We start from the raw sequence: 21,786 nt of genomic DNA on the forward strand, positions 1-21,786 counted from the left end.
GAGAGAAACTCAACAGAGACATGACAGCCAAATGTATGGAGATACGATCTCCTGGGGGCTTCCCAGGTGGCTCAGTGGTAAAGAATTTGCCTGCTAATGCAGGAGATGCAGGTTCAATCCCTGAATCAGGAAGATCCCCTGGAGAAGGAAATGGCAACCCACTGCAGTATTCTTGAATGGACAAGAACACCATGGACCGAGAAGCCTGGTGGGCTACAGTCCATGGGGTCACAAAGAGTTGGACATGAATCAGCGACCAAACAACACACAAAGGTTATTTTGACTGGGTCCATTCACACATCACCGGCAGAGATAAATGATGAACTGAGAGGTTCAGACAGAAGGAAGTGTTTTATCTTTGACAAATTCTTTTCTGATACTCAACACTTTGTCAGGATCTCCCCTTCCAGTTGAGGACGTGTGGGGCTCTGCATTCCCCAGGAGACTGGAGGGTACCAGTCCTCCCCATCCACCAGCAGCAGAACAACACACAGGTCCTTCGGAAGGTGGCATTTCAGCTCTGCAAACACAAGAGAAAATGATATTTTTAGAATGATTGTGTGTATGCTGCAAACAAAGTTAAAAGATCAAGAAAATGATTGCACTTCTCTGCAGGAGTTGTTGTGCATATCTGCACCTTGGTTTCTGTGTCACCACCTAGCCCTGCTGGAGAGACCAGCGCTACGACTATTCATAATAATTTTGGTGGTTGTTCCATCAATTTAAGAGTACATGGTGAAAATAAAGCATTGACAGATCATGAATCATTTATGTTCCACCTTTTCCTAAACAGATTTGATGGAGCAGCCAGTTAATGTGTGCCCCTAAGCATATGCCTTATTTTGTGCTAATGTTAGTTTTGAGCCACACAGATCATGACACACAGTCGTTATTCAGCTAACTACTGTAGCAAGAATTTGGCTTGGGGTTGCTGATAAGGTCTGCCTGCTAAGTTTAGACATCACAGGGTCAGAAAGCAGCATCTCTTCCCTAAATTGTTCTTAGATCATTAACTGCTTCCACATTCAAAAAACTTAAAATCTCCAGCCACTCCACAACTCCTAGTTTTATTGCTATTAAAAATCAGAAATTCAACTGAATAAATTTGAAGACCTAATTGGTTATTCTAAATGACTCATGAGTCAGGCACCATCTCACCCAGCTTTAAGGCACTCTGAAAGTGTGTGTTAGTTGTTCAATCCTGCCCAATTCTGTGAGACACCATAGATTGTAACCTGCCAGCCTCTTCTGTTCATGGGATTCTCCAGGCAAGAATACTGGAGTGGGTAGCTATTTCCTTCTCCAGAGGATCTTCCCCATTCAGGAATTGAACCCATTTCTCCTGCAGTGCAGGAAGATTCTTAACTGTCTGAGCTACTGGGGAAGCTGAGGCACACTGAGGGGTTGTACAAAAGGGGAGGATTTTATAAATAGGAGGAGGGTCGGGCAAGAAGGTGTTAGTAAAAGAAAAGAAAGGATAGGGTGGGCCAGTTTATTTTGGGAGGAGGGAACAGCAGAGTCTTTGTCATGTAGACTGTCTTTCTGGTGAACCAGGAAATTTCACATGGACTGTTACAGAGGTCTGGGAGGGATTGAAATTGAAATCAAATGTCTGTTTGCTGTCCTGGGCAAGTGAGTCTAGTGCTTATTACTTCTTCTAAACAGTTAAGTGTAGATTTCCTCATTATGTCCACCATCTATGGAGGGTTCTGGGGATTAGATAGCAATCTTAATAAAGTTCTTAGCACAGTGCCAAGCATACAGCAAAGGCTCCATTCTTATTAACTGTTGTTGTTATGATTACTTGAACACTTTGACTCATAATCTGCCTTTCCTTCCCAACTCCTGCCAGCATTATGGTGGCTCTGAAATAGGAGGGAAAGGGGCAGGGCACAACCTTTGAAAGAATGACATAGCCTGAGGATGAAACATAAACTGATTAGAATCATATGAGTCAAAAATGGCAGACAAATCAACTTCTGAGACTAGACCTTGATCCTCCATCAGCAAGCTAAATGACATACCTAGAGGTGCCATAACATTTCCAAGGCACTGTCCAAAGACCAAAAAGTGGGTGGTGGCCCAATTCCAGGAAATCTCCACGCTTAGTCGCTCAATTGTATCCGATTCTTTGTGACCCCATGGACTGCAGCCCTCCAGGCTCCTCTGTCCATGGGATATTCCAGGCAAGAATACTGGAGTGGGTTGCCATTCCCTCCTCCAGGGGATCTTCTCAACCCAGGGATCAAACCCAAGTCTCCCATGCTGCAGGTAGATTCTTTACCGACTGAGCCACCAGGGGAGCCCTTACCCCAAATAGTAAAATAACCCTCCCACTCATTAGCATATGAAATAACCCAGCCCATAAAAACTTCCCAGTGTGTATTTCAGGGCTGCTCTTCAGACAGGTATAGGAGTTCTTGTTGGTGGAGCAGAATAATGGAATCCATAAACATGCAGACACTCATGGTAGTAATTGAATAAAGAGGACAACAGAGAATGAGATGGTTGGATGGCATCACTGACTCAAAGGACATGACTTTGAGTAAACTCCAGGAGTTGCTGATGGACAGGGAGGCCTGGTGTGCTGCAGTCCATGGGGTTGCAAAGAGTCAGACACAACTGAGTGACTGAACTGAACTGAAAGAGGAGGAAAGTACAAAGCTCCCAGCCTAGACACTAAGAGGGGGTAAAGAGTCCCCCCAAGGTGGGACTTACAGCAGTTTTTTTATCCTTCCTGAGACCACCTTAGGGGTTCCCTGGTGGCTCAGATAGTAAAGCCTCTGCCTGCAATGCGGGAGACCCAGGTTCGATCCCTGGGTCGGGAAGATCCCTGGAGAAGGAAATGGCAACCCACTCCAGTATTCTTGCCTGGAGAATCCCATGGACAGAGGAGCCTGGTAGACTACAGTTCATGGGGGTGGCAAAGAGTCAGACACGACTGAGCTACTTCACTTTCACTTTCTTCAGTTCAGTTCAGTTCAGTCACTCAGTCCTGTCCGACTCTTTGCGACCCCATGAATCACAGCATGCCAGGCCTCCCTGTCTATCACCAATTCCCGGAGTTCACTCAAACGCATGTCCATCGAGTCAGTGATGCCATCCAGCCACCTCATCCTCTGTCGTCCCCTTCTTTTCCCGCCCCCAATCCCTCCCAGCATCAGGGTCTTTTCCAATGAGTCAACTCTTTGCATGAGGTGGTCAAAGTATTGGAGTTTCAGCCTCAGCATCAGTCCTTCCAATGAACACCCAGGGCTGATCTCCTTTACAATGGACTGGTTAGACCTCCTTGCAGTCCAAGGGACTCTCAAGAGTCTTCTCCAACACCACAGTTCAAAAGCATCAATTCTTTGGCACTCAGCTTTCTTCACAGTCCAACTCTCACATCTATACATGACCACTGGAAAAACCATAGTCTTGACTAGACAGACCTTTGTCGGCAAAGTAATGTCTCTGCTTTTCAGTATGCTATCTAGGTTGGTCATAAGTTTCCTTCCAAGGAGTAAGCATCTTTTAATTTCATGGCTGCAGTCACCATCTGCAGTGATTTTGGAGCCCCCAAAAATAAAGTCTGACACTGTTTCCACTGTTTCCCCATCTATTTCCCATGAAGTGGTGGGACCAGATGCCATGATCTTTGTTTTCTGAATGTTGAGCTTTAAGCCAACTTTTTCACTCTCCACTTTAACTTTCATCAAGAGGCTTTTGAGTTCCTCTTCACTTTCTGCCATAAGGGTGGTCATCTGCATAGCTGAGGTTATTGATATTTCTCCAGGCAATCTTGATTCCAGTTTGTGTTTCTTCCAGTCCAGCGTTTCTCATGATGTACTCTGCATAGAAGTTAAATAAACAGGGTGACAATATACAGCCTTGACTAACTCCTTTTCCTATTTGGAATCAGTCTGTTGTTCCATGTCCAGTTCTAACTGTTGCTTCCTGACCTGCATACAAATTTCTCAAGAGGCAGATCAGGTGGTCTGGTATTCCCATCTCATATCTGTCTAAATAAACCTGCTTTCACTTTACCAGGGCTGGCTCTTGAATTATTTACTTTAGAAGCCATGGACCCCACTTGGCAGCCCACCCCATCTGAGGGTCTCGCCTGACACCCGGGGCCTGATCCTCCACTCACACTCTACTCTTTCCTGCAACAACATGGAGTTCTTCCATGTTGCGAATTTTCAGTGTTCTCCTTCTAATCCAAGCTCTCTCTGAGGATCAGAACTGAGGTGTGATCTTCCTGAAGTATTAGTCTGATTATGCCATCAGCCAAATTAAAACAATACCTGATCTGGTAGGAACCAGGCTGCGTGGCAGGAGGTGAGCAGTGGGTGTAATTGTTGACTAAAAATGATGTACAACTTGAAAGTTGAGACTGAAGTTTTATTTGCGGCAAAATGAGGACTGTACTCAGGGAGGCAGCACCTCAGATAGCTCTGAGAGATGGCTCCAAAGAGGTAGTGTGGAAAGGTCAATGTATAAGGTTTTGGTGAAGAGGGAGTTCAATGTGTGGGGGTGTGTAATTTCCTAGGTTCTGTCTCGTCACAACAAAAAGTTGAAGTGACAGACCAGCGTTACAGCCTTCAGACAGACCAGTGTTAACAGCCCTCTGACGACCACTGTTACAGCTCTGTGTTACAGCTCAGTTTTATTTAGAAAGTAAAGGAAAATACATCCTCGAGGTGTGAGGGCAAGCCGACCCAAAAGACACAAAGAGAAGAGAGGCCCTGGGCTCAATTTTGGCTCCTCTTTTTATATGTTTTTTCTCCTCTCCCTGGGCCTGCCCTATGTAAATTGGGCTAGTCAGGAGTGCTGTTTGCTTTACCTGAGGTCCTCACTCCAGTCCTTAGACCTTCCTTTGTTCTATTTTCATTGACTTTTCCCTTCCTTGTCTTTTAGCCACCGCCATTCTGGACTCCTTTTTCCTATTCTAACTACTTATCAAATGTAATCAAGCTTCCTTTACAAGAAGCCTTCTCCTAGTCATGAGGATCTGATGTCACCATGAACAGATTTAGTGCTTTTCTAGATATGAGGAGATGCAGGGATGGAGATCATAAAATCTGTTCCTAAAAATATCCAGCTATCTAAAGACCTGTTTTGATGCTTTTGAACTGCGGTGTTGGAGAAGACTCTTCAGAGTCCCATGGACTGCGAGGAGATCCAACCAGTCCATTCTAAAGGAGATCAGTCCTGGGTGTTCTTTGGAAGGACTGATGCTAAAGCTGAAACTCCAGTACTTTGTCCACCTCATGCAAAGAGTTGATTCATTGGGGGCAGAAGGAGAAGGGGACGACAGAGGATGAGATGCTGGATGGCATCACTGACTCGATGGATGTGAGTCTGAGTGAACTCCGGGAGTTAGTGATGGACAGGGAAGCCTGGCATGCTGTGATTCATGGGGTCGCAAAGAGACACGACTGAGCAACTGAACGGAACTGAAAGACCTGTCCCATCAGATTCCCTGGAGTACAGAGCACCTCACTTTACCCTGAACTCCTTCAGGGGGGTGTTAAAGGTCAACAGCTGCAGCAGCACAGGGTTCAATCTCCACAGAGGCAGATGGCAAATGCCCTTGTTGTCACGGTTGTTTAGTAGTTGGCAAATGCTCTTGGCAAGTGCCAATTCGTAGTTGACAAAATCAAACACTCCCCTCCCCCATCCCTGAGAAAATTGTCTTCCATGAAACTGGTCTCTGGTGCCAAAAAAGGGTTGGGAACCAATAAGTTAAAAAACCTTCAAGGGTTCACCTAGTAAAATTCAGCATCTTTAGCTTGTCATGAGTAAATTCACAATCTTGATTTAATGTACTTCTTCTTCTTTAATCTCAACCCACAGATACTATACCCTCGAAACCCAAACTTCAAGGATACCTTACTCTTTCTGTCTTTCCAGCCTGGGCAGTTTCAGATTATGGTTCTTAGTTTGGAGCATGGGAAGGGGAGGGGCCCTTCTTCCTTCTAGGCCAGAAGCTCCTGCTCACCTTTCATTTGCATAGAGGATACTTTTGCTTTCCAGACCCTTCTCTGACTCTCATTTCCCTTCCCTTTGTGTCACCTGAAGGTCAGTGTCCCTCTGTGAAGTCCCGCTGTCCAGCTCAGTTTCTGGATCAAGGCAGTGATCACAAAACTGAGGTGAAATTGCACCCGAGGGCTTTCTTCTCACTCCTTTTCAGAAATCTTAAGTCCTCTAAGGACAAGACTTAGTCTGATAGGAATTTTTTTTTTTTAACTTTCTTGTACATAGTGCTGCCTGGAACACAGGAGGGGTCCAACAACTGCTAACTGAACCAGTGACTCAATCTCATCATCTCTTCCAGCCTGAAAGTTGAAACTCTGCCACAAAGATTCACAGCCTCCTCACCTCCAGGGATAATTCTACTTTTCAGCTCGTCAAGGACAGAGGTAATTCCTACCTGAAGACTAAAAGTCTCCTCAGTCTTCTTTTAAATTTAAATTAGATGGTTAGGGGAGGGGCATAAGTATAAATACCCCAAGAGATTTCAGAGATTATCTGTGAATTGACATTAACCTTTCCACAATATCTGCTTTCTTCTGCCTGTACGGGTCAACCAGGAGAACGTGAGTGAGACCAAGTTTTTAAATTGTAAATAACATGGTTTTTCTAATTGCTTTTTAAAAATATATACTTCAAGTACTAAACAAAAAGCACTGATTTTTTTTGCCAGCTTAAATAGTGAAAATACTTGTTTTATGAACATTTAGTTTGCCAGTAAGACAGATGAATTTGAAAAAAAAAAAAAGCAAATACTTTACAAACATTCTACCTTGTAGATTCTATTGAACTGTGAATTAGATAATTTTTAAATAAAACTATTCTTTGAGTGAAACTTCTTGATCAAAGCCTACTCAAACCAAAAACATTTTCAAAATAAAATTCTTCAGTCTTTGAACAAACCTGGAAGTAAAGCAAAGTGAAAATTTGCTAATTAGAGAGGAACAGCTTTTAGCGGAAATGTGCTAAGGTATGTATGCATGCAGTTGAGAAATGTAAGATTTTTGACAATTGAAAGACATTATCTGTGATAAGAACACATACTTTAAAAATTTCCTGTTTGTCTTGGTTATGCAATTTCTTAGCCTTGGCAATTTGTCTGTCTGGGTAAATGTAACATAAACAGGCATGTCTGATTTGGAAACTTCTGTGAAAGTCAATACTTAAGAGAGTTCTACAAGAAACGATTATTCCAGAAGAATAACTGTTGTGAGTTAAATCTCTAATTTGTCAAAAACAGTAATCTTAGAATTATTCTTAGCTTAGTAACTGTTCCCCAAAGGGCGTCTGGCCTTCCCAGGTGGCTCAGAGGTAAAGAATCTGCCTGCAATGCAGGAGACATGGGTTTGATGCCTGGGTCAGAAAGATCCCCTGGAGGAGGAAATGGCAACTCACTCCACTATTTTTGCCTGGAGAATCCCATGGGTAGAGGAGCCTGGTGGGCTACAGTCCATGGGGTCCCAAAGAGTCTGAGTAAGCGACTGAGCATACATGCACATTGTGATGTCTTACCACTGTTAATTTCATATATTATATATATATATTTTTTTCATCTCAGATGTAGTATTTCTCACATCTAGCAATTTAACTTGGTTCTTTCTACAATTTACATTTCTTTTCTGCAGTCTTCTTGAGCATATTAAGTATATTTTTAACAGTTGTTTTAATGTCTTATCTACTGACTATGTCATTTCTGCATCTGCATCTTTGTTTTCTTCCTATTGGTACTGAGACAACATGTTTTATTGCTTAATTGTTTGTCTGGTAATTCATGATCAGACACCAGTGCTGTCAATTATGTGCTATTGGATGTTTGAATTTTTAAAAATTTCTTTAAATATGTTTGGGTTTCAGTTCTAAAATGCAGTTAAATTGTTTGAAATCCATTTGATCTTTTTGAGGCTTATAGCTCTATCAGTGTAAGTAGCTAAATAGTCTGTTTAATCTGACTTCAATTATAACCAAATACCTTTAAAAAAAAAAAAAAGTGGGTTTGAGAGCAAATCCAATTCCCTTTATTCAGTCATGGCCAGATGTAGAAATTCATCCAATATCTTTTTTGATAGCAGTTCCATGAGAACACTTAAGTTCACTTGTCAACTTTCAAGTACGTAATACTGTTAACTGTAGTCACCATGCTCTCCATTAGATGCTCTAAATGCATCTACATTAGTTAGAGATGCAACTTATCCATCTTATAACTAAGACTTTGTACCCTCTGACCAACCTCTCCCTATTTCCTCCACCCAGGAGCCACTGGCTACCACCACTGTTTCTATGAGTTCAGTTATTTTCTTTTGGTTTTGCCATGCCACGTGGCTTCTGGGATCTTAGTTCCCCCACCTGGGATGGAATCCAAGCCCTAGGCAGTGAGAGCATTGAGTCCTAAACATTGGATGAGGAAATTTCCTACAGTGTCTTTTAAAATTCTTTCCACATGCATGTGTGCTAAGTCGCTTCAGTCTTGTCCAAGTCTATATGACCCAATGGACCGTAGCCCTCCAAGCTCCTCTGTCCATGGGATTCTCCAGGCAAGAATACCCGAGTGGGTTGCCATTCCCTCCTCCAGGGGATCTTCCCAACCCAGGGATCAAACCCCCGTCTCCTATGTCTCCTGCATCTGCAGGCAGGTTCTTTACCACTGGAGCCTCCGCACGCACAACCACGTAGCAAGTCAAATGAAATAAAGTCACATTCTTAGAATGAACTTCATGGTAAAGATTATTTGTGACTGAAAACTGCACACATTTTTGTTTATAATTTTGTTGCCCCCTAACTTACAAACTCTAGAGGGGCAATTCACAAATAATTCAAAGGATGAGGTCAAGCCTTCAACCCCAGCAAGAAGGGCTCTTGGGTGAAAGTACTGATGCAGGTAGTGGTTGCTTGCCTGCTCAGTTGCGTCCGACTCTCTGTGACCCCATGAACTGTATGCAGCCTGCAGGCACCTCTGTCCTTGGGATTTCCCAGGCGAGAATACCAGAGTGGGTTGCCATTAGGCTGCTGATAAGCAGAACTGCACTTAACAGGAATGGCTAATGGCTTCTGCAGGGCAGGTTTGCTGCATGCTGAACTAGGCCAGCACAGACCTAACTGTAGCTGAAAGCAAGCCTGAAACACAGCTTAGCCTCACTTATCCTGTAAAATAAGAGAAAACAGACTGAAATGTCTTTGGTAGAGTTTCTCAACTTGAGATCCTTGCTTCTTTATTGGTAAACACTGAATTTTGTGCATTTTTCTGGGTCAGAGTGTCTGTAGCTATAAACAAATTCTGGAAGGAGGGAATGATTTCTTAAAATGGTAAAATCTAGAGTTTTTAACAGGAACTCTATCTCTGTAGATACAGGGTGTCCCACCCGACCAGAAAATTGAAAGTTTTTTACCTAAACTTCAACCTGCATTTAGGTCTTTATCCTTCATCTGCCTATTTTGAATAATAAATACTGAATTAATTTTGTTGTTGCTTAGTATTCAAATAAAACCATGTGATTGATATTAACTCAACATTTAAAAACATTTAAAGGTTTCTAGCTTATAGTGTGGAGAAGGCAATGGCACCCCACTCCAGTACTTTTGCCTGGAAAATCCCATGGATGGAGGAGCCTGGTAGGCTGTGGTCCACGGGGTTGCTAAGAGTCGGACACGACTGAGCGACTTCACTTTCACTTTTCACTTTCATGCATTGGAGAAGGAAATGGCAACCCACTCCAGTGTTCTTGCCTGGAGAATCCCAGGGACGGGGGAGCCTGGTGGGCTGACGTCTATGGGGTTGCACAGAGTCAGACATGACTGACTGAAGTGATTTAGCAGCAGCAGCAGCTTATAGTGACCCCTGGTGTTGTTTTGAAAAACATGCAGCTTGCTATTCTTATCTCATCTTTAAGACCATCCACTGATGTTAGCTGGGGCTTCCCAGGTGGCTCAGTGCTAAAGAATCTGCCTGCCTGAAGAGACATAGATTAGATACCTGGGTCAGGAAGATCCAGAGTATGGCAAGAGGAGGGTATGGCAACCCACTCCGGTATTCTTGTCTGGAGAATTCCTTGGACAGAGGAGCCTGGTGGATTACGGTACATGGGGTCGCACAGAGTTGGACATGAATGAAGCAACTTAGTATGCACATGCACACACATTTTGGAGACATACATAGCTCTAGTTCATGTACTTTAAACTATTGGGTAGTCTTCAGTTGTATAACTTGAGTATACTGCTACTTAACTTATCTGCATCCCCACTAGTGGGCAATTATGCTTTTTCCGTATCACTTTATCCTTGTCAGAGTGTCTGTTGTTGTTTAGTTGCTTAGTCATGTCAGAGTGCCCGGTCCCTGATAAATGTTGCTGAGTGAATGAATAAACTAAATGAATCATCCATGAGTAACAAGGAAGCTTACTGTGAAGCATGTTAGACTTCTGGTATGGACTGTAGTTGAGAATCGCTACTAGAAATTGCAGTGTCAAAAGGATGCCCAGGAAGCGCCAAGCCCAGCCCCTTGCTTTGTTTTCATGATCTTAGAGGCAGATAGACAGGGTTGGGAAAGAATAGCCTTTTACTGCTTTCAAGCTCTGTATAATATAGTTTTTCAGTTTTCATAATTGGCATTAATATCTTCAATTATCTCTCAGCTGAAGAAACAGTACATCTCAAGGATGATCTTTCTACTTTTGAATTCAAAAAGCACTCTGTTAGCCACCTTTCGAATTGTAGGGACACACCCAGCTGGCTGGCTACAGGCCATCACAACCTGAGTGTGGCCTATATTTACTGAGTCAAGAATAAATCTGCCTAGGCTGCTTTGTTGTTACAAGGAGACCAGTTATTTAATGCTCAAGTTTGAGTTCAGATACTCTGATTCCTCAGTTGGTTTTCATATTGTGACAGAGGGCAGCTTCCATGTAAGAACTTGACAACACTGACTATGCAGTGATGGCAAAGTTTTGGCATAGGACATTCATTATTTAATATTTGGGGATGATGCATTTTGTGGCTGGGACAAAGCAATGCTGAAATGTGGTTGACTGAAACCATGATTAGAAATTTCTGATTTTTGGCAAAATGCCACAATACTTTCTCCTGGTATCCAGCTTCTACATCCTCACCCTAAAGGTTTTCAATTGCAGACAAGAGAGAACATTTTATGAATGTGTTTAAAGACAATAGGTTTGTTTCTCTCCTGTCCTATATTTTAGACATGGACCTTATCTTAATGACTCTATCTCCTTTTATTATTTACCTTTCAAAATAAAATTATACACCAAGGCTTTGCTGATAGAAGCATTTCTGGACAATTTTTCTTTGAGCTGAGCTCATGTTGACTAGGCAAGCTACAAAGCTACAAATTTAATACATTATCATTTCTTCTTTTGGCCACACTGCAAAGCATGCAGGATCTTAGTTCCCTGACCAGACATCAAACCTGTGCCCCCTGCATTGGAAATGCAGAGTTTTGACAGCTGGACCAGGGAAGTCCCTAAAAAGTTTCCTTTTAAAGAATATGCATCTACTAATAATTCCCTTTATCTTGAGACCGTTGTCTTGCCATGGCTTGTACTAGTGTCCTGGAAAGGTATTCTTATCAAGAACTAACAAAAGTTTAAAAGTTAACTAATTATATAAATAGTATGCTATTACATTGGTTTTGAGAGAGCAATAATCAGCCCAAGACTGAGACAGCAAAAATGTGCCAATACAAATTTTTCATGCTATTTAGAATTTTAAACAGAATTTGAGGAAAAACAGCCACTTAAGCCTACGCCTATATATAAAGCACTCAGTGTGATACCTCATACATGCTTATTCCATTTTATCAGCTCCATTTTTCTGAAATCAGGGGTGTGTCTATTAAAAACATTTTTTTTACAAATTATTTTTTATTTTGAATTATAATGGATGTACAATTTTACATTGTTACATGTGTACAGCATGGTGACTCACAACATACTTCATTTATAGTTATTATGAAATATTGGCTATATTCCTTCTATTGTACAATATATCCTTGTAGTTTATTTTATATGTAGTAATTTGTGCCTTTTATTTCCCTACCCCTATACTGTCCCTCCTCCCTTCCAGCTCCTCCTGGTAACAACTAGTCACTACATCTGTGTCTGCTGCTTCTTTGTTATATTCACTAGTTTGTTGTATTTTTGATTCCGCATATAAGTGATATCATACAGTATTTGTCTTTCCCTGTCTGAATTATTTCACTTAGCCTGATACCTGAGTCTTGTTGCTCCAAATGGCAAAATTTCATTCTTTTTAATGGCTGGGTAGTCTTCTGTATACCATATAGTCTTCTCTATACCATTTATCTATATACCACGTCTTTGTCCCTTCATCTATTGGTGTATGTTTAGGTTGCTTCTGTACCTTGGCAATTATAAATAATGCTGTTATGGACATGTGGGTGCATATATCTTTTTGAATTCGGGTCTTTTTTTTTGCAGGGGTTATGTACCCCGGAGTGGAATTGCTGGGTCATATAATGCTTCTGTTTTTAGTTTTTTGAGACACCTCCATACGGTTTTCCAAAGTGGCTGCATCATTTTAAGATCCCCACCAGCAACATATTTAAGAGTTCCAAATTTCTCCATACCCTTGTTATTATTTTTGATTTTAGCCATTCTAACTGATGTGAACTGGTATCTTGTTGCAATTTTGATTTGCATTTCCCTAATAACTAATGAAATTGAACATATATTCACATGCTTATTGGATAAGTGAATATTTTTGTTGAAATGTACATTCAAATCTCAGCCTACTTACAACACTGGGTTCTTTTTTATTGAGTCATAGGAGTTCACTATATAGTCTGGGTACTTGTTCTTATGTTCTCACCTTCTGTGTAATCTTTTCCATTTATGATAGTGTCCTTTGAAGCAGTTTTTAATTTTGATGAGGTCCAATTTATCTAATTTGTATGAATTGCCTGGTATTACACCTAAGAAAGAGCTTCCTTGGTGGCTCAGTGACAAAGAATTCAAGTGCAATGCAGGAGACACAGAAGATGTGGGTTTGATTCCTGGGTTGGGAAGATCCCCTGGAGAAGGAAATGACAACCCACTCCAGTATTTTTGCCTGGGAAATCCCATGGACAGAAGAGTCTGGTGGGCTATGGTCCATGGGGTCTCAAAGAGTTGGACATGACTGAAACGGCATACGTAAGAAACCGCTGCCTAATGCAAGGTCACAAAGATTTTCTCCTATGCATTCTCCTGAGAGTTTTACCTTCTAGCTCTTCCAGAAGCTGGAAGTCCAAAGACTTAGCTGTAAGTCTTTGATCCAGTTTGAGCTGTTTAAGTGGTACGAGGTGGTAGCCCAGCTTCATCTTTTCAATGTAGATACCCAGTTGTTCCAACACCATTGGTTAAGAAGGCTATTCTTTCTCCATTGAAGCATCTTGATGCCCTTCTTGAAAATCAATTAACTTTAACACTTCATTTCTGGACTCTCAATTCCTTTCCTTTAATCAGTATAATATAGTCAGTACCACACTGTCTTTTCTTTTTTTAAATAAATATTTGGTCATTGTCCCAAAGTTGGTGGTTGTTCAGTCACTCAGTCATGTCTGACTCTGTGTCCCCATGGACTGCAGCATGCCAGGCTTCCCTGTCCTCCCAGTTTGCTGAAATGCATGTCCACTGAGTCAGCAATGCCATCCAAGCACTTCATTCTCTGTTGTCCCCTTCCCCTTCCTTCAATCCTTCCCAGCATCGGGATCTTTTCCAATGAGTTGGCTCTTCACATCAGGTGGCCAAAGTATTGGAGCTTCAGCTTCAGCATCAGTCCTTCCAGTGAATATTCAGGGTTGATTTCCTTTAGGATTGACTGGTTTGATCTCCTTGCTATCCAAGAGACTCAAGAGTCTTCTCCAATACCACAATTCAAAAGCATCAATTCATCAGGGCTCAGCCTTTTTTTAATTGTCCAACTCTCACATCCATACATGACTACTGGAAAAACCACAGCTTTGACTAGATGGGCCTTTGCAGGCAAAGTAGTGTCTCTGCTTTTTAATATGCTGTCTACATTTGTCATTGCTTTTCTTTCAAGGATTAAGCACCTTTTAATTTCATGGCTGCAGTCACCATCCACAGTGATTTTGGAGCCCAAGAAGATAAAGTCTGTCACTGTTTCCATTGTTTCCCCATCATTTGCCATGATGTGATGGGACTGGATGCCATGATCTTAGTTTCTTGAATGTTAAGTTTTAAGCCAGTTTTTCCCCTCTCCTCTTTCAACTTCATCAAAACCTCTTTGCTTCTGCCAAACTTGGTATTGTTGCTGTTGTTGTTTAATTGCTAAGTTGTGGCTGGCTCTTTTGCAACCCCACGGACTGTAGCCTGTGAGGCTCCTCTGTCCATGGGATTTTCCTGGCAAGAATACTGGAGTGGGTTGCTTTTTCCTTCCCCATACACTGTCTGGATTACTGTAGCCTTGTGCTAAGTTTTGAATTTGGGAAGTGCAAATGCTCCACATTTGTTCTTTTTCAAGATTGTTTTGGCTATTCTGGTCCCTTGGATTTCCATATGAATTTTATGATGAACTTGCCAGTTTCTGCAAAAAAAACAAAAAACGAAAAAACCTACCTAGGATCTTTGGAGAGCTTATGTTGAATCTGTATATCAGTTTGGAAAGCATTGCTATCTTAGTAAGTCTTCCAGTTCATGCACAGGGAATGTCTTTAATTTCTTTCAACATTTGTAATTTTCAGTGTACAAGTCCTACAATTCTTTGGCTAAGCTTACTCCTAGAATGGGCTTTTAAGATGGATGCTGTTAAAGGAGTTGTTTTCATTTCTTAAATTTTCACATTTTAAATTTATTGCTACATTACAGATCTCTAATAAAAATGCTTTAAGTAAACACCACCACTGAAGTAGGAAATCACTTGGTGTGGACTTTTGCTGTTAATTATTTATTTTTTGAATCTGTACTATCTGCTCTGTTGAAGGCATCCATTCCATAACTTTTTTAAAAGGTTGCATGAACTTCCTTTCAGGAAACCTGTGATTCTCAGTTTATTCCTTGATGATGTTGGACATTTTTCAAAAAGATAATCTCCTTGAAATAGGAGTGTTTTGGGGAGACTTGTATAGAAAGAAGAAAAGCATTTCACAAAAAGATCTCTGTTGGGTAGGTTTCTAGAAATTTAGGGGCAAAAAGGAATGAAGGGGGAAAGAGGAAAAGATAAAAAGCCTGTAATATGAATGTGATAAAAAAGATGTAAAACTACAAAAATTTTGAAATTCTTTTGTTTTAAATGTAGCTAAATGTGTGTACTGAAATACATACTAACACTTCATTAATTTCAAGAACTGATGGAGTTTCATTTTTCAAAAAAAAGTATTTTGAGTGGCCAATAATTGTTCTGGGACCACACAAAATGTCTGAGTCGTAGTGTATTTTACATGCTTTTTTTTTCTTTTCTGGCCATGCCTCCTGGCTTGTGGGATCTTAGTTCCTCTGACCTAAGATTGAAACCAGGTGCTCAGCAGCGAAAATGCAGAGCCTCAATCACTGGACCGCTAGGGTAGTCCCTCCATGGTACTTTTTATCCTAACCTAGAGAATGATGTGAGGTAGCTACAACAGCTACCATTTTAACAGGAGGAATTTGAAATCATAGATTTTCCAAATCCAAATGAGACCTCTGGTTTTCCTAAATGCTAACAACTTATGGTCTAGTTACGTATAAGTATACATATTTTTTAAAATTAGGGCACATTTGAGAATAACAAATGATTTCAAATAAATTCCTTTAAAAGTACAAAGATATATAAAGTTGTGAATGGATTAGGACTTACCTGATAAATTCACCTTGAGAGAGAGGATAGCAGTACAGATGAAAAGGAGAAGGAAGATTTAGGAGGATGGTAAGATCTGCAAAGATTTAGTCCTTTGTTTCACAAGGCCATCATCTGTATTAGAATTCCCTTGCTGCTGTTTAGTTGCTAAGTCGTGTCCGACTCTCTGCCACCCCCACAGACTATAGCCCGCCAGGCTCCTCTATCCATGGGATTCTTCAGGCAAGAATACTGGAGTGGGTTGCCATTTCTTTCTCCAGGGTATCTTCCCAACCCAGGGATTGAATTCATGTCTCCTTCTTGGCAGGAGATTCTTTACCACTGAGCAGAATTCCCTTTACAACGTGTTAAGAGTCCTGGGCCGTCAATGGTATATATCCAGTGTACTTGACACACTAAAAAGTGGATAAATTTCCAATAGTCCATTCTTCTATACAATGAAATTGATTTAAGTAACAATCATGCACTAATGGCCAAAAAATAAAGACTGAAAATTTTTATTGAAAAGTCACATAATCAAAGCAGTCAAAACTAAGTTAAAAGTAGCATAAACATTACAGAAACAAAATGGGAAACAATCTCTCTATAGTTTTTGTATCTACCTAAGAGTTTTAATTCTAATCTTTTGTTAAGAGATCAACATGAGATTTCATGTAAATAATTGTCTAGCAATTAATAAATCAATTTTAATAAACCTGAAAGAGCCAAATTTACCTTCGTACTAAATCATACTGCTGATGTAATGCTTTATTACTTTAATCTTAAGTGGAACAATAAGCAATTAAGGATAAATTCGTTTTAAAAGATGCTTTAAATTCTGTAAAACGTTCTGCATATGCACTGAATTTGGCATGTGTCAAGTGGTCTCACAGAAGGACTGACAGATGACCAAGTCAAGAGCCATGAGCCCCTCACTGGAAGGGGCCGAGTGCCTGGAGGGGGAACCAACAGGAGGCGTGGATAGCTCTGCAGATGAAGGAAAGCAAGGAAGGGTGGAGGAATTCTTTCTCACAACTTCCTTGTGATGTAGGAGGTAAGATTACTGACCAAGAAAGAGGGATTGGAAAGAGGTGGGGCTTAGGGATTTAAGAGCAATACAATCTGATGGAGGGTTGAGAGCTGACTAGGGAAACACAGCACAGTAGACTGAGGCAGGACTAGACACCAGTAAGACACCCAGTTCAGTGCATCTCTTAATAAACCACATTAAAAAGGATGCCTGGTGGTTCAGTGGTAAATAACCTGCTTGCCAACACAGGAGACACAGGTTCGATCCCTGAGTGAGGAAGATGCCCAAGAGACAGAAAAGGCAATCCACCCCAGTATACTTGCCTGGAGAACCCCATGGACAGAGGAGCCTGGTGGCTACAGTCCATGGGGTTACAAAAGAGTCAGGCATGGCTTAGCAACTACACAGCCGGGAGGTATTCTGCCTGCATGGCGGCAGGGAGGGCTTACTGAAAGAAATGGAGGAGTGGAAGAAGTAGTTTCTGATCAAGACATCCCAGTTCTACTTTTTGACATTTTAAGCACATTTTCAAAATGAGACAGGAACTTGACATGAAAGATGACTGTTTTGTCTCGATCTACTGGTGTAAATCTGTTGGAAAATGAAGCGTGCTGCATTTTGTGTTGCAGCACTAGAAACAGTGTTGCTCACCAGCTCGTCAAGCTCATTAGCTTTGAAGACAGTCACTCATAACTATCACCATTATCATTAATAATATGTGTGAATAACAACAGGCCAGCTGAGTAGGGCAGCTGTAAGGTCTGTAAATAGTACCGGACTAATTAACTTGATAATCACGTGCCAGCAGCCTCTAAGTAGCACATGACCACACGTTACACACTAAACTAGCTATGATCTTCAAGACAAAGTCTAAGGCTTTTAAAAGGAGTTAACTTTTAAAAATGGGAAATTATGATTCATACTGTGAGTAAAGTCATGTCAGTCGTGGTTGCTGGCTGTTTGAACATAATCTTAAGAAGTCTGAGAAATATCTAATGCAGATGGGGAATGAAATCCCCAGTCAGGTAGAGTTAACAAAATCAAGCCGTGTACTGTGATCTTCCCGATAATGTGATGCATTTTTGGTTAAAAGATGTCATAAACTTGTCACTAGAGTGATTTTTGAACGGTCCCCCATCCAAGTTTTTTACATATTTAAGGGCAGAGGGCAGAAGTTTTCCACAGTACCTTACCTAGTCAACTTTCAACTTGAATAATTCATTACTTTCAACATTTTATTAAGTGCCAAGCTCTCTACAAAGTTCTAGGAGTTTAGAAACAAGTCATTCATAGTTCCTTAATGGTTTTAGATTTAGATGGGGAGATGACAGTTTACTTGTGTAACATGAAGCAGAGGTGGTGGAAGGGAGAGCAGTCACTATCTAGAAGCTGGAGGCTGGCTGAGGTGCCAGTTCTGCTTTGAAGGATGACTCTGAAAGATGAACAAGATTGAAGAACGTTTCTGGATGATGAAACTCATACCAGGCATGTGTAGAGGTGAGAAGTGCCGGAAGATAACCTAGAGGTGTGCTGGTACCTAGGAGATTCTTAGGCTGAGAAGTTGTATCTAACACACAAAACAAAATCAGCGAAGGTCATTTATAGGTAGGTAAGAGATAGGATCAGAATGGTCTGAGATAAAGTATTTAACAGAAGATGAGTTGGGAGGTAAGCTGAGCAATAAACTGAAAAACGTTTTGGGTGCTGTTAACAAATGTGAGTGTCCAGCAGGCACTGGGCAAATAGCTTTATTAGAGAAGGATTTCCATTTTGGCAGGTCAGACAGATACTAAAAGGTACTGGGTTGGCCAAAAAGTTTGTTTGGGTTTTTCTGTAAGATGTCACGGAAAAACCTGAATGAACATTTGGCCAACCCAACAGAAGGATCTAGGTGAACTCTGGGCATGTCAGGGAAGGACTCCTGAGAAGGTGACACTCAAGTTGAGACCTGGTGGGGGAAAAAAGCTTTAACAACGGGACTGACCTGAAGTACTTTGGGTGTTTTAATAGTAGCCTCTTAAGGATTCCTAAAAAGAAACACTATCTTTTGCCCGCATGGGAAATTTACAGAAGGACCTAAAATGTTTATTAATGAAATAATGTTATGAGGACAAGATTCAGTTTCTTCTCTGCTCCTCCAGCACCTCATGTTTTTACCATTTGTATCTGTATTATAATTACTTTTAAGAATTTGGAAGAGGCCTAAATAACAGATTTAAGAGCAAAGAGGGAGACACTACAGAGGGCAGCAGGGAGAGAAAAAGATTTAAAAACATAAAGGAGCATTGGTTTAGAAAGTTCAAATTAAGTCTCAGCATTGTCCATTTAATACAGTAACTTGGGGGGCTGGTCCTTGGATTTTTTGTTTGTTCTTGTTTTCATTTATTAAGGAAGGGAGAGTGCACAGGGTTGTCAATATCCTTGGCTTTAAGGGAAATATAACTTGCTGAGACTTATTATAGACACATGAAGTATCAGGAAACTGCAGTAGTGTTTTCTCTGTTGGTATTGTTCAGTTGCTAAGTCATGTCCAACTTTTTGTGATGCCAGGGACTGTAGCATGCCAGGCTTCCCTGTCCTTCACCATATACCAGAGTTTGCTCAAACTCATGTCCATCAAGTCAGTGATGCCCTCCAACCATCTCATCCTCTGTCATGCCCTTCTCCTCTTGCCCTCTATCTTTCCCAGGATCAGGGTCTTTCTCTAGATATGTGCATATGTCAAAAAACTAATCTTGATACATTTTCACTTATCACTAGGAAAGAATACTGGACATATAAGTTCCTACTATTTACACTCTGGAAAAGGCGAAGATGAGGACTGAATTAGTTTTATTCTCCTTCCCTCCCCAAAGAAAGAAGTCAGACAACAAACATTTAAAACATTTTATTCACTAGATTTGTCACCGGCATATTCCAGTCATGCTTTTACACACTAAGGTGTATTTAATTTGTAATGATGAGTGTCACTGATGTCTAAGAGGAAGGTCAAGTACCAATATATTCTTTAAAGGCCTAAGACTGTGCTTTGCTTACCAATTTTCTGGCTGAATTCTTTCTTACCGCTTACTCTCTTTGTGCCTATTACTATGCTGTGCCTGATAGAATTAGCTCCTTTCTTCAGTCTTTCCACCTTCCCCCAAGGCATAACAACAATTTAGCCTCTTAGTTTTCAGTTCCCTGCTGTACAGTGTTGGCGTGGTGTAATAAGACTCCACTTCAAAAAAAAAGTAAAATGACTTGCTTCTGTGGGATCTGTAGGAGTGTTAAAACAAACAAACAAACAAAAAATAAAGTCGTACCCTGTAGGTCCTTCTCCACCTTTCGGATACCGGGTCAGTGAGACGGAAATTGAAAATTCGTAACGCTAACCAGCCGTTTAGAGCTTATCAGTTCCCAACATGACAAGTAAAGGTTCGAAGACTGCTTCCCAGTAGCGTGTGTTCGGCTTGGCAGCCGTTGAAAAGGGTGTTAATACCCATTTTTACGCAAACACAACTTAATACTTAAAAGTTGCGGCTTCATGCCATTGCCTATGATTGGTCACCTTCACAGAATCAAGAGCTCGCGGGGATTGCTACAGAATTCAGGGTAGAGCTGAAAGAGGTGGGTGCGACGCTTTCGACCTCTTCCACCCGACCCACCCTTAGCTCCCTTCTTCCCCGTTCCTGGTCTGAGAGCGCCGCCCGCACTGTGGGACCCGGCATGGGACAGCCCTCCCGGCGCCCAGTCCCCTCACAGGCCCTGGTCCGGTCTCAAACGAGGTCGTGGTCCCTCGGCTGCCCTCCACCTCGACAGGTCGAGCTCTTTCGCCCAGGCTAACTCAGGATTCGGCGGGTAGGCGGGCGCAGGGCCACTCGCTGTAGTGGAGAAGGTCAGGCTCACCTTGAGGCACTCGAGCCGGACGGCAGCCAGCACCGTCCCAGACTGCCCGGCGGAGTCTCCGAGGTCACCAGAGGACTCCCAGGTCACCAGCCCCGGCATCCGCAGCCGCAGGTGGCGGGGCAGTTGGAACCGGCCCTACCCGGAAGCACGCCGACTTCCGGCAGCCCTCTGACTTCCGGGCCTGCGCGGAGGTGCGCTGAGCGCGCCCGCCCCTCCCCCGCCCGCTTCCCGGCGTGCCCCGCGGAGGAAGGGCCGGAGTCGACAATAACAAACCCGTGGCGGCCGTGTCCGCGGCCCTACCGAGCCCGGCGCTGCCTCTGGTTCCGTCGCCCGGCCCCTCGGCTCTGACCGGCCGCGGCTCGCCCTTCCCCGGCCCCTGACGCAGAGCCGAGGGGCCTGTCCGTCCCCGTGCCTGGAGGTGGCTGCCTCGGCGGCGCCGGCGGTTGTGTCGGTTGGCGGCGCGGATGGGCGGTTGGTAGCCGCCGCCGAGGACAAGGCGGCGGCGGAAGATGGTGCCGGGGTCCGCGGGCCCTGCTGCTGCCGCCGGCGGAGGAGGAGGCGCTGCCCGGTAAGCGCGGCGTCGGGCCCCTCGGGCGCGGGTCCCCGGGCGGGAGGCGGAGGCGGGCGGCTGCGCTGGGCCTGTGCGGCCCGGACTCTAAGGTGCCCCCCGACCTCCCAGTGCACCCCCGACCTCCGGGTGCTCCCACCCGGCGTCGGGAGCGCCGGGGTCCGAGACGCACCTTCGCCGCCGGCCTCTCCTGCCGCCGCCCGGTCGGGCCCCGAGGTGTCAGACGGCGAGCCGGCCGGGGCGAGGGTCGCAGACGCGGCTCTGTCCGGACCCCGGAGCTCGAGGCTCCCCGAGGGCAGCGTCCGGATAAAGTTACTCCTGGGAATGACTCAGCCTCCGCCGGCTCGCGGGTGGGTGCGGGCCGGGGCGTGTGTGCGGATTTCACAACTTCCCCGGCCGGAGCCGGGCGGCGCATCTCCGCGGGCTCCCGTCTGGACGCGCCGCGGCGCCGGGGGTTGTTTGGTAACCTAGTCCCCGCACCGTGCTCCTGCCGTGTGGTCATAGC

At 43.2% G+C, this 21,786-nt stretch overlaps 2 protein-coding genes across 6 annotated transcripts in view; one reads left to right on the forward strand and one right to left on the reverse strand.

Annotated features, from left to right (window-relative positions):
* Nucleotides 1-332: 332 nt before the first annotated feature.
* On the reverse strand, nt 333-21,783 carry LOC147359510 (uncharacterized). Its single transcript, XM_086335651.1, has 3 exons — nt 21,762-21,783; nt 20,714-21,609; nt 333-520 (listed from the first exon to the last, which is right to left on the reverse strand). The coding sequence occupies exons 1-2, from the start codon at nt 21,781-21,783 to the stop codon at nt 20,849-20,851; spliced, it is 783 nt and encodes a 260-aa protein (XP_086191777.1). The 3' UTR covers nt 333-520; nt 20,714-20,848.
* Nucleotides 20,947-21,786, forward strand: part of RB1CC1 (RB1 inducible coiled-coil 1) — a 40,246-nt gene continuing 39,406 nt past the window's right edge. For all 5 annotated transcript variants that reach the window (XM_086335473.1, XM_086335474.1, XM_086335471.1 and 2 more), the window contains exon 1: nt 20,947-21,281. The gene's annotated coding sequence lies outside the window, so the exon portion shown is untranslated. The remainder of the gene's footprint in view (nt 21,282-21,786) is intronic.

Source organism: Bos grunniens, chromosome 14 (genome assembly GCF_055505025.1).
Source record: "Bos grunniens cultivar Pamir isolate PY7600 chromosome 14, Bosgru_T2T1.0, whole genome shotgun sequence".
Lineage (NCBI taxonomy): Eukaryota > Metazoa > Chordata > Mammalia > Artiodactyla > Bovidae > Bos > Bos grunniens.

What these genes read in the sequence shown, in the direction of transcription:
- LOC147359510 (XM_086335651.1), bottom strand. Translation starts at nt 21,783, where the DNA reads ATGACCACACGGCAGGAGCACG. An exon ending in GACCACACGGCAGGAGCACG is followed by an intron (nt 21,610 to 21,761) that starts GTGCGGGGACTA and finishes GCGGAGGCTGAG; the next exon opens with TCATTCCCAGGAGTAACTTT.